The 12,614-nt window shown below is 35.2% G+C and overlaps 1 protein-coding gene across 7 annotated transcripts in view; it reads left to right on the top strand.

The window, feature by feature from the left end:
• The window catches only part of LOC100055608 (X-linked retinitis pigmentosa GTPase regulator), a 53,972-nt gene that overhangs the window by 8,878 nt on the left and 32,480 nt on the right, over positions 1-12,614 (top strand). For 6 of the 7 annotated variants that reach the window (XM_023633818.2, XM_070257797.1, XM_005614067.3 and 3 more), the window contains exons 7-11: positions 1,878-2,036; positions 6,341-6,496; positions 9,497-9,621; positions 10,619-10,804; positions 11,727-11,898. In XM_023633818.2, the coding sequence (XP_023489586.2) occupies positions 1,878-2,036; positions 6,341-6,496; positions 9,497-9,621; positions 10,619-10,804; positions 11,727-11,898 (798 nt within the window). The remainder of the gene's footprint in view (positions 1-1,877; positions 2,037-6,340; positions 6,497-9,496; positions 9,622-10,618; positions 10,805-11,726; positions 11,899-12,614) is intronic. The other variant, XM_023633817.2, reaches the window with a different exon arrangement.

Below are 12,614 nucleotides of genomic sequence, written 5' to 3'. Positions count from 1 at the left end.
TGTTTATAAAACAAAAAAGAAAAAAACACAAATGGAAGAACAAAAAAACCAAAAAAGGTCTCAAGCAAAATCATTGTCTTATATTTGGATTTTAATAAAACTATTAGAATCAATTTTATGACTAAACTCTGCTTTAGCCGGTAGAGAAACAGGTAGAATTGTCCATCTTAACCAACAGGTGTTACATTGAGCTTTTTTGTTTTTGTGCCTTTTAAAAACAGTTAAAAAACAGCTTTATTGACATATGGCTCACATGCCATACAGTTCACCCATGTTAAGGTGTGAGGAGTAGCAGGAATTTACAGACAGTAGTGGAAAGAGACTCATCTGGACTTAGTAACTCTCTTCATATGAAAGTCAAGAAACATTAGAAAAAAGGCAAAGGGTGCTGACTTACTGAGCGCCTCTTCTGTGCCAGTGTTTTCTAAACACTTCATAGAAAACTGTGGTTCAGAAAACTTTATTTTCTGTGCTGATCAATTCAGAAAATCAGTACAGCTGTGTTTGCAGTATTTGACCAAGTTTTAAGTGGCACATACCATGTGTGTTAGATGTCCCACAGCTTCCCTAAGTTCTGATTTGCTAAAAGGACTCTCAAACTTCAATAGCAGGTTATATTCATAGCTAAGATTTATTACAGCAAAGGATACAGAGCAAAACCAACAGGAAAATGATGTTTATCTTCCAGAGAGGTCCAGCATAAACTTCCTAGTCTTTCCTCTTCTGAGGCCGCACAGGACGTGCCTTCTCTTTGGCAGTGAAGTACAGGGATGTGTGTACAATGGCTCTGCCTAGGGAAGCCCACTCTATCCTCAGGGTCTGAGGCTTTTATGCAGGGGGCTGGACACCTCCAGCTAGCAACTAGTCACAGAAACTGAAACTCAGGTCCCTCAACAATGAAACCAGGTGTACATCATCAATGTTGATGTTTGTACAAAGCCACTGTAAGAACCGAAGCTGGCATAATTCATTGTTCCAGGTGTGCATAACAAAATCATCAATCACCAACATAAAAAACACTCCAAGGGCCACATTCCCAGGGGTTGGTCAACGGTCAACCATGGTTCTCTTAGAGACATGCAAACAATAAGCAGCGAGATATGCTGTGTTACCTCTTTCTTCACACCAATGGTGATATATTCTGTGTCATTCTTTATTTTAGGTTATATATTTACAAAAGTTTTAAGTTCCTGCTTTATAGAACTCATAGAAATGAATTAAAAAGTTCCTGCTTTGAAGAAGCTCATAGTCATAGGGTGATAAATGTAGTAACAGAAGCAAATCAATAGCGTTAGTATGGACAAAGCAGTGACTAAATGTCACAAGTTCCTTGATAAAATCTTTCTGTAGGAAGTGCCATCTAACTGAGTAAAATCTGCTATCTTAAGGCTCTCTCAGCATGTTTACTTCACATGTAAATGAGTTTTCTAAAACAAGTTACATAAAAGCAATTATTCAACAAGTATTCATTAAATGTTTAATGTACTAGACACACTTCTAGGTTCTTGCAGTACTGTAGTGAGCAGGACAAAATCCATGTCTGCATGGGGGCTTAATGTCTAGTCATTTTTCTTTATTAAAAGTAAGTAGGAGTAAGATCATCTTCCCTATGTATTGTGAGACAGCTAAAATAATTTTTTAGCTGTTAGTAGTGATAGTTGTGAATTCTTCATGAAGATTTTGGATTAGAATAATCAAGGGGAAAAGAAAATCTAGCTTTATTTCCTTACCATACAGTAAAAATATCTCAAGAAAGCTCACATTTATTAAGTTGTCATTGTCTATATTTTTTATTGAATGTACGAACATATACCAAAAAGACCAGTATTTTGTTCCTGTTTATGTGGTCATTGATCACTGTTCTTTTCCTTCAATAGCGGAGGGAGAATTGTATACATTTGGAGAACCCGAAAGTGGGAAGTTAGGTCTTCCCAGTAAGCTGCTGATCAATCACAGAATTCCCCAGCTGGTGCCCGGAATTCCCGAGAAGGTGATCCAAGTAGCTTGTGGTGGAGGGCATACAGTGGTTCTCACAGGTACGTGTGAGCCTTGCTGCTCTGTTCCTGCTTCCTGTGGTGGCTACTGACAAAATTTTTTTTATATTCTTTTTTTTTATTGTGGTAAGAACATTTGACGTCTGATTCACCCTCTTAACAGATTTTTAAGTGTGCAATACAATATTGTTATCTCTAGGCACAGTGTTATTATGTGGCAGATCTCTAGAACTTAGCTTGTGTGACTGAAACATTTGCCTGTTGATTAGCACCTCCCCTCTCCCCCATTCCAGCCCCTGGCAACCACCATTCTAGTCTCTGCTTCTATGAGTTTGACTGTTTTAGATATGCCATATAAGTTGGCCTTGCATCCTTTTCCATTAAAAACCCCACTTTATATTCCTGTAGTTAATATACATTTCTTGCCTATGGAAGAAATTTTTAAGTAGGAAAAAGATGAATCTTGTTGAATTGTTTTTGCTAACGTAGTTGACATTTTCGTGATCTTAACATGTTCAAGTGCCAGAGAATAACATTTTTTTAGCTCATTTTCAAGAACAAACTGTTTTCCTCATATATATGTATTTCATATTTATCTAGAATTGACATTTTTTCTGAAATACTTTCTTTTGGAGAAGTTCCCTGTTGGTACTGTTTTCTACACGTCATTGATAATTTTTTCTTTGTGATATTTACAACGTCTAACTTGGTGATTTCTTTGTGATTTTTTATATTTCATCATAGTAATTCATTAAAAAATGTTAAGATCTTAAATTACAGATAATAAAAGAAAGAACCTTAATAGTAATGTCACTTTTGGCTTCTGAATTTTGTATTTGGTATGACATGTCATTTTCAGGATTCTAGTCAATATATTACAATACACTTACTACTTGAAAATATGCTTGCTAAATTGAGGCTCCCAAATTTGTTCAGCATTGGATTTATTTTAGATGAATAGTGTCGAGGTGATGCAGTTAGGTAGTGGATTATTATGATTTTTTTGGTCAAAAAGAAATTAACAGTTTCTGAAGTCACCACTTAATCTTTAGTAACCCAAAGCTAGAAGTGTTCTAGACAAATTTTTAATAATATCCAATTCTCAGATGATAATCCTTGCAAGGTGATTGAGCAATATTTTATCTTTCAATTTTCCTCTCTTACATAACTTTTCCTTAACTTCTTGTTCTAGTCCCAGTCATGCTTATTGACCTGTGGTTTCCCAGAATTACAGTTTCCAGATGGAATCTTTTTGAAGTTAGAAATAATTTTTTCAAAGCCTTCACTCTAAATTTTGAAATAATTCTGAGGTTTAAGATTTTTAAAAATTTCTTCTAATAAAATAATTTTTCATATAATTTCAAAAAGATTTATTCTAGGAAGTAAACTTTAAAATTAATCTTTATAAATTATCTGAAAATTCATTCTGTAGGCAGAAATGCAACTTATTCTTTATGTGCTATGTATTTTCTATAGTTTATACAAAGATTATAGAAAATTATTAGATGACTGGAGGTTATTTTGAAGGACACAAATGTTATATAATAATAATGTCATTCAACTACACATTATAAAATATTTTCATAGAAATAGGCTCCAAGATAATCCATGATACTTTTAATTATACTTAAAAAATGCACCTGAGTGATATTTTCTTGTAATATTATAGACATTTAGCTTACTGCAAACTTTGTTCTGAGATTGAAAACTGTGTTGCCAGAAATTGATTGTTTTCTCCAGATTTTTGCAGCCTTTGGGATCTTGCAGACTAGTAAAGTTTTTATATTTTAAGTCTTTAATTTTGTAAAAAGAATATGAGGACCAAAAGATGGTTGCCAACTTCCACTTTGCATTTGATGGACATTACAGAAAAAAGTGCAATCTGTTTTCACCATTATATCATAAAATAAGGGGCATCTTCAAAACAAAAATTAAAAAGCTCTTGGTTTTATAATAAAAGACACACCTTCAAATTGTATAAATTTATCTGTATGGAAAATTCACCACTTTGCCTATTTTTCACATTTCTCCATGGATCTGTGAGAGCTTTATTATGAGCCAGCCCTGGTGAGAAACCTGTGTTCTGGAGCACAGTGTGGACAGAAATATTAAATGTTTAGTCCTAACTGATGAAGAAATGGACCTGAAGAGTGCATTGATCATCAGTTTGGCTAAGTACTAAATTGAATACCTAAGAGTTATAGACTACTTTGCAAGACCTTAAAGGAAAGAATAGCTAATCATCTGCTAATCATCTGTTCTAGACATCCCCTTCACTAAAGGAAAGGACTTGGATTAGATGATTCTATGGAGGCCCTCCCCAGCTTTGTTTTTCCTTATGTCTGTAACTCTGGTCTTAAAATCTGTTTGGGTATCATTCATTAAAATACTTTAAAGATAAAATTAGTTAATTGCTGATGAATTTATTTAAAACATAATATTTACACTTGACTGTGTTACGTTCGAAAATACAACTACTGGTTGTAGTGATGGTTGAGGAAACAATGGACTGCTGTTGAGAAAAGCCAAACTAGAACTTAGCACACACTAACTGAGGCAGAGTGATAGTCGTAATTTTGTATGTCATCCACGGCAGTTACCAAAAGGCAAGAAAGTCTGGTCATGAGTTGGAGTCCACAAAGAAATCTGCATCCCAAGGAAAATAAGAATTTATCTTTTCCAGATTATGTCTGGACAAACTTAAGGTCTCCATGGGGCAAGAGATTATAATTGTGAAATCAAACGTATTCTGTGAAATTAGAGCAATATTGATCTGACGCCAGCTAATAAATCTGTTTTCCTAATACAGTATTATTTATTAACATTGAATTGCATTGTTAAATGTTAAAAAGGCGATATGATGAAAAATTATATTAGTTGATATGTGTAATGTCCTTAGATAAATGAGTCTTAGGTCATTTTAAAAAAAAGAAGCTGTTATTACCAATTAGCTAAGCACCTGAAAGCGAACCTAACAAGATAAGGAGCAAAACTTTTGTAACAGGATTCAGGCTGCCTAAAGGGCCTAATTTCACAGGCTAATATAAGACAGCCCAAGAAACTTAGAGTAGTTGTTGGCCAGCAAGCGATAGACAGTTGTTTTAATTCATTCAACATTCTACTGTTAAGACTGAACATTCAGAACTTGAGATATGCTGTGTGATTATTAAACTAAGAGAGGTAGTTTTTACACCAAAAGAAGGATCTGTTTTACCATTGCCTCAGTGTGGTTTCATATCCTTGACACAGCATATTTTCTTTAAGAAGTAATATCTATGTGTCTTATTTATGAAATATTCTTTAGACAGAAAAAATGTAAAATTATATGACAACAGATAGTTATGTGTTCATCAGTATCCTCCATTGTCAGAATAAGATGAGTTGATTAATTACTTTTTAGAAAAATGTTCTTTACAACTGAATGTTCTATTATGTTTTAAAATCTGCCTGAATGTTTTCTCATTTAGTCTTCACAGCAACTCTGTTAGATGGGAATTATAACATCAGAGAATTTAAGTAACTTACATACTTGCCGCAACTATTAATAGTGAAGGTTTGGGCTCCTGCCTGAATCCAAAGCTTTTGCTCTTCCCTCTGTAGCAGGAGAGGCAATGTATTCAATTATTGAGAAGTAGACTAATAAATACTGTGCTTCCTAATGCAGGGGCCAGCAAGAGTTGTGTGTCTGAAAGAACCCCTTCATCACTACTCATTTATCCTGTTGTAGTGCCTTTCCATTTCTCAAGAATACAGGAGCTAATATTTATAAGTTATTGGAGGTCCTTTGGAATCATTTAAAAAAATAGTAATATAGAGGAAAGCTTCTTTCCCGCCTTTCATTATTATTGCATTTCCTAGTAAAAATTCTAGCATATCTAGTGTAGGTTTTAATTCTCATGCAAATGCTCCTCTGAAATTGTTCTATAAAATAAATTATTCTGTTAAACTACTTTTAAAAGTAAGGAGTTTTTCTGTAGGAAGCACTATTCATTTTTTTTATTTAAGGCAGTGAAAGGAATTAGCTTAATGACAATTGATACTTTTTAAAGAGCTGAGTGATATTTTAGGTAGTTCACTGACTTACCTGTCTTTAGCAATTCCTTTTATGGTTATATGTAAAAGATAAAATCAGACCCATGCCTTAATTCTTACAATTGTGTGCCTTGTCATTTTTCTCTCATTCTGGAGAAATGTGTACCTAAATATTAGGTATTCTTACATGGGTATTTCTTTCAGAGGCACTTAACCCTCATTTTAAAGGTTGAGTATCAAGTTTTTCTAGATATGCAGGTGACAGCGTTTGCTTCCCCACAATGCTTCTATTCTGTTTGCCCATTCCCTTGCAGAGAACGCCGTGTACACCTTTGGGCTGGGACAATTCGGTCAGCTGGGGCTTGGCACTTTTATTTTTGAAACTTCAGAACCCACAGTCATTGAGCATATTAAGGATCAGAAAATAAGCTATATTTCCTGTGGAGAGAATCACACAGCGTTAATAACAGGTACAGATCAGAATCTCTATTATATGTTTATAGAATTGGGTATATTTTATTACAAAATAAATACTATATGGAATGAATGTATCTAAATTAAGCAAAAGAATTAATAATAGAGAAAATGGAATTTCTTGTCTAATATGCCAAAATATAAAGTTGTAAACCCCTTTTTAATATTTTAATTCAATTTAAAATCAGTGTAAGTGATCCAAATATTTAGAACCTCAAAATATGTCAATACTGTCAGAGGTAAGACCATAGTAGTATACTTTGGCAGAAAGCTGGAATCTTTCTGAAATTGTATCATTTTGTAAGCTCTTACCTTTGCTAAGGCCAGAGAGAAAAGTCTTACAAGAAAGAGCTTACTTTAAAACAGTCTCCCTTTTCAATCTGACAGAGCTACATTCCAGCTGAGTAAATTCTTATGATGCTTTTGCCACCAGGAGGCGTTTTCAGGAGTGACTCTTTCTTACTTTCTCCACAGTGATAGAAAGGCACCTCAAAGACCACTAAGTGAATACCTGGGTCCTCTAGATCTTCCATTCTGTAGTTTCTCCTTTATCCAGGAAGATGCTACTCTGGGCCTACTTCTCAACCTCAGAAACTAGGTGGCCCAATATAGGACTCAATAAAGATTCTCCCCTAAAAATGACTCACTCACTTACCTGTAGGTAATTGATACACTCCACAATTTTGATTGCTTCAAAATGAAAGGCTCTGTAATTTCACTATTTCTTGCTTATATTTTCTATCTAAAAATGAAGTAAGGCATTAAAAAGTCAGAAATCATATAGTATTTTGAAATAATCCAGATACTGATATTTCTACATTTTTTTTTCCTTCTTTCTAAAAAAGCTACTGCTACGATGTAGCTCATCTCTAATGGTATCTGGTTAGGGGAACTAGGAATAAGCAAATATAAGGTATTACCATACACTGTTCCTTTTTCACCAAAGAACCTTTCAGAGAGAACTACTTGCCCGTTTTCAAGTATTGATGTCCTTGTAGCATGAAATAGAACTATAAAGAATTATTATTCATTCACAGTCCCAGAAGAGTTGTTGATATGTATCCCTTACTACAGAGTCTTAATCTCAGTTTTTCTGTTCTTACTGCCATTTTTTCACAAACTCTAAATTGCCATTGATGGTAAATATGTACTTTTTATGGATCATAAAAAATACAGTTAGATTATTTGGTTAAACTTTCATAGTACCTTTCCTCCTGATGAAAGAAGTTATAGCACAAATAATTGAACATTAACTTTGTTTGCCTTATTTCTCATGAATTCTCTCCAGAGGACAGATGTTATGAATTTTGTTTTCCTCCAGGCCTAGTGAGAGGCATGTAGCAAGTTATCTGTAAGTTCTTGCCGGTTTCCCATTATAGCCAGTGGCTTGTTTTAAAAAGCTCTCTGAGGTTGGAAGTACAGTCAGGTAGCTTGGATCAGAGTTTATTTTTTCTAGTTAAAGGTAATCCAGTTAAAAGACAAACCTTAAAAACCATTTTAGATGAAGAAATCAGGGTCAGAAGGAGGAAGAAGGGGAAAAGGTGATAAGGAGTATGTATAAAGAAAGGAAATAAATACCTAATAGTAGGAATTATGAATCTAAATTTGGTGTCTAAACATTGGTTATTGCTTATTTATAGGGAATCTATTTATTTTTGAATATTAATTTTTGAACTTGCCACTTTACTGAATTGTTAGTATTTCTAATCATTTTTCAGTCAATTCTCTTGGATTTCCTTAGTATGCAGTACTTTGCCATCTTAAACTCTTAAGTCCCCAAATGTGATCTTATCATTTCTCAACTTAAAACCATTCATTTAGCTTATTATTTCCATTAAGATAGAGTTGAAAAATCCTTCATATGAACTAATAGGATCCTCTCTGGTGTGGTTCCTTCTTACCTGTTCAGACTCATCTCATACCTTTCTCCCCTTTGCCCTCCAGGCACATTGGTTGCCTTTCAACTTGACTGTACTGTATTTTCTCTTGATTCAGAGCCTTTGTATGTACTGCTGACTCTGCCTGGAAAATTCTTTCCTCCCTTCTTCATGTAGCTAAACTGTAATCATCCTTTAGGCTTCAGTTTGAAAGCCTTCCTTAATCCCTGGACTAGAGGGAGATCCCCTCCTCTGCACTCAGACTGGCACCCTTTCCTTTACTTCTCCTTACGTGGCACTTACCCAGCTTGAGATGGAGGGTATGAAGGAAGGGTTTGAGGAGTGAAGGTTCAGAGGAGTTCTTATGGCTGTGGGCAAAAGGGTTGACTGGAGAAAAGCAACAAGATTACTCATCTTGATCATGGGCCCAGGTGTACAGCAGACCCCAGTATTGATATAGGGACTAGTCAGCATGGTTGATTTATGGCATTTCCTTCAGCAGCATTCCACAGCCCAGGAGCAGAATTAGTAAAAGAGACAGTTGGATTGATCTAAGTCAGTACCTCATCACCAGTTGTGACTTTGTCCCCCCCAGGGGACACATCGCAGTGTCTGGAAACATTTTGATTGTTATAACTGCAGAGGCAGGGGATTCTATGGGTATTTAGTAGGTAGAGGCCAAAGATACTGCTAAACATTCTACAATGCGCAGGACAGACCCACACAACCAAGAATTATCTGGCCCCAAGTGTTAATAGTGCCAAGGATGAGAAACCCTGATTTAATCAATGACCTGAGGAAAAAAGAAAGTAGATTGTTTTGGGAAGTAAGGGGTCAGAATACAAAGATCTCCTTCCCCTTGAGAAGAATGTGTGTATCATGAGATCTCATGCTGGATTGCTGCTGTTCCACACACTGCTCACACGACTACGTTTCAACTTCACAAACCACCAGTGTGGGATTGCAGAGACCGTAGAGAGTATGGAAACATCCATGGATCAGGGTATATTCAATGAAGAATTTGAGGGGAAAATTACTGTGTAAGTTATATATTTGTCTATTTACAAATAGATCCATACAAGTGATACTTTAATAATTCTTTTCTTTTTTGCATTTTAGATACAGGTCTTATATATACTTTTGGAGATGGTCGACATGGAAAATTAGGACTTGGACTGGAGAATTTTACCAATCAGTTCGTTCCCACTTTGTGCTGTAGTTCTAGGAGGTTTATAGTTCAATTGGTAAGGGCATCGCATTCCCCTGTTTACATTTTCATATTCCTATATTTGAGTCTTTCAGTATTCCGAGAAAATAAGTACTTTTATGTTTGTATGAAAGAATATTATGGCTATGTCTAATAATTATACTCGTTTCCTAAGAGCCAAATGTTAGACATCATGCCACTCTGAAAGTTTGTCCCTTTCCTAATTTTCTTCCTTTAACATCTTTCTTTGTTCCCTAAACTTCACTCTTCTGCTTCGTTCTCATATGTCTCTTGAGAGCCAGGACTGCGTCCTGCCTGGAAACTTTGTGTCTCCTGTAGCACCCAGCAGAGTGCCTTACTCACAGTAGTTGTCTATAAATATTTGTTGAATTAGATACTGCTGAGACTCTCAAATCCTGTACAAGAGAAAATGTGATACTAAAGAGTTTTGAAAATATGTTTTATTGGCTAAATGTTATTTGGATAAGAAGGTATTGTTTCAGTGTCAGCCCCATCAGGCATTGTATCTCTATTGTTTCTAACACTTTTGCCAGTTAAGAACTATAGACTTGAAAATTTTGTTTACTTGGTGATGATAATATCACTTGAAATTTGTTCTCCAAAGACTCAGTGCCTCGTACTATGGAACGCTTCCAGTCCTTCATTTGCCATCCATTTAATGAATCCTTGCTCTGCACGAGATACTGGGCTGAGTATGAGGAATACAAAGCATACAGTGATGAACAAAATGACCAAATCCTCATTCACTAAGCTTATAGTCTCATGGAGAAGATCATTTTAAAAAGTGCTATACCAAAAATAATATGTTTTAATCATAGTGTTTAAAGAATATATATTGTAATTCGTATATGTGTGTGTCTATGTATAGAGAGGGAGAGGGAGAAAGAGACACACACACAGAATCAGTCTATCAGTCTAGGAAGTCTACTAAATAAATGTAGCTGAAAACTGTTAAAAACCCACTTGTGTTTGAAGCTGATGTGGATTAATTTATCTGTGGATTTATGCTACAGGTTGCTTGTGGTGGCTGTCACATGCTGGTTTTTGCCACTCCACGACTTGGTGTGGTAGAAGAACTTGAGTTAGATGAAATAGAAGATCCTTACTTACCTGCAGCGGCTTCTCTACCCATCAGTGATCTGACCTCAGGAGACACACTTGAGAGAACTTTATCAGCCCGCGTGCGGCGAAGAGAGAGGGTACAGTTGTGGCCTATGCTCTATAATAGTACTGTCTAGCACTGCAAAGAAAACTGAAGGAGAACATCCATTTTCTTTTTAAATCAAGGAAGAGTCTTCTCATGAATTTACTAAATGACTAGAGTTGTGGGCTTATAAACTTTTAAAGCAAACTCAGAGTTAAGCTGTTAAACGCACAAATTAGAAAATTCAAATTATGGCGAACCTTCACTTATAGACAGTGGTACTTATCTCTATCTTATCACCTCAGGTTAAATGCTGAGTTGCTTTCTCAACTGTATGTGGATTGACCTCTTTGCTTTTATCTGTTAGTTATACCTCATGTGCAGTGGAAGGCTATATACTATAAACAATGAAACGTGGAAAACAAAGAAATAAGGACTTCAGTTTGAGGGAGGGAATGTTTTTTCTCAGTTAAATTTAGAGATTCTCATTATGTATTTTAAAATTATTATTTCAATGACACATTTTTTAAACAAGAAAATACCAAATAATTTTTAAAGGAGACATTCCTTTTTTAAAAAATTCTAAAATTTATTCCTTTTGAGGTAAAGGTTAAGTTTAGCTTTTTATTATGAAAAAATGTATATGGAATGATTGAGAAATATCCCATAGGTATTTTGTAGTTGTTTGTTTGTGTCTCATGGGTAATTTTTTATCAGGGGAGGTAGAGAAAATACACACACTTTTCCCCACCATGTGAAAAACAGGCTTCCAAATTGACAATTTAGAGCAACTTAGATATAGAGACAACAGAACAAAACATTTTTGAGCCTGTGGGGATTATTAAAAAGTGAATGTTGTGGGATATTAGCCGACTTTGAAGTGTTTCTCTCAGTATTTTTAGCAAGTGCAGGGTAGTTTATGTCAATATTAAATATATAACATCATCTAACAATTTATTTAACCTGTTTATTTTAAGGAGAAATCCCCAGATTCTATTCAAATGACACGAACACTATCTACAGTGGAAAGGACTCCTGTACCACCTGTTTGTGTTTCCCCCCATCCAATTCCTTTCCATATGTCTGCAAAAAATCTGCCAGAGAAAATGATACCTGCAAAGGCGTGCCTCTTGCAGCCAGTGGAACCAGGTAACATTTGCTACTCTGCCTGATCTTAGGAGAAGTGTACCTTTTATTCCTGTTATTTTCATGTTTATCTTAAGATGTTTTCTCCAATTTATTAAATTGTTCCCTTCCTGGTTAGAGACTGACATCTCTCATTTGAACTCAAATCCAGGAATACTCTTAGAAATAGAAAGCATCATCAGTGACCCTAAAAATCCCATATAACACCAGCAGTGTATCTTTACAGAGCAGTGCATGGCATACATAGTACCTTCTCTTACATTATCTCCTTTAAACCCTGAAGCAACTCCATGAAATAGCTGGGAGTTATAGTCTTCATTTTTATAGACGAGAAAATCAAGGCTTGAAGAGATTGAGAGACTTACCCAAGGTCACTCAGCTTATAAATAAAGTGAACAGGACTCGAATGCAGATTTTCTGGACCCATGTGAAGTTCTGCATTTATGTATAAGGCAGTACAACATAGTGGTTAAGAGCACAGGATATGGAGTTAAATTGGTCTGAGCTCAGATGCCAGCTCTGACATTTGTTAACTATGTGACTGACTTTGGGAAAGTTAATTTCTCTGAGACTCAGTTTCCCTATCTTTGAAACAAGTTTAATAATACCTATTTTAGAAAATGTTTGTGACAATTAAATGAGGTAAAGCGTATAAAATACTTAGCATTGAGACTAGCACCTCTAGAAACCCCTTAATAAACATGGTCATGGTTATTATT

The sequence above is a fragment of the Equus caballus genome, chromosome X, assembly GCF_041296265.1.
Source record: "Equus caballus isolate H_3958 breed thoroughbred chromosome X, TB-T2T, whole genome shotgun sequence".
Classification (NCBI taxonomy): Eukaryota; Metazoa; Chordata; class Mammalia; order Perissodactyla; family Equidae; genus Equus; species Equus caballus.
The sequence above is the reverse complement of the archived record's forward strand: the minus strand, read 5'-3'. Positions and strand labels throughout refer to the sequence as shown.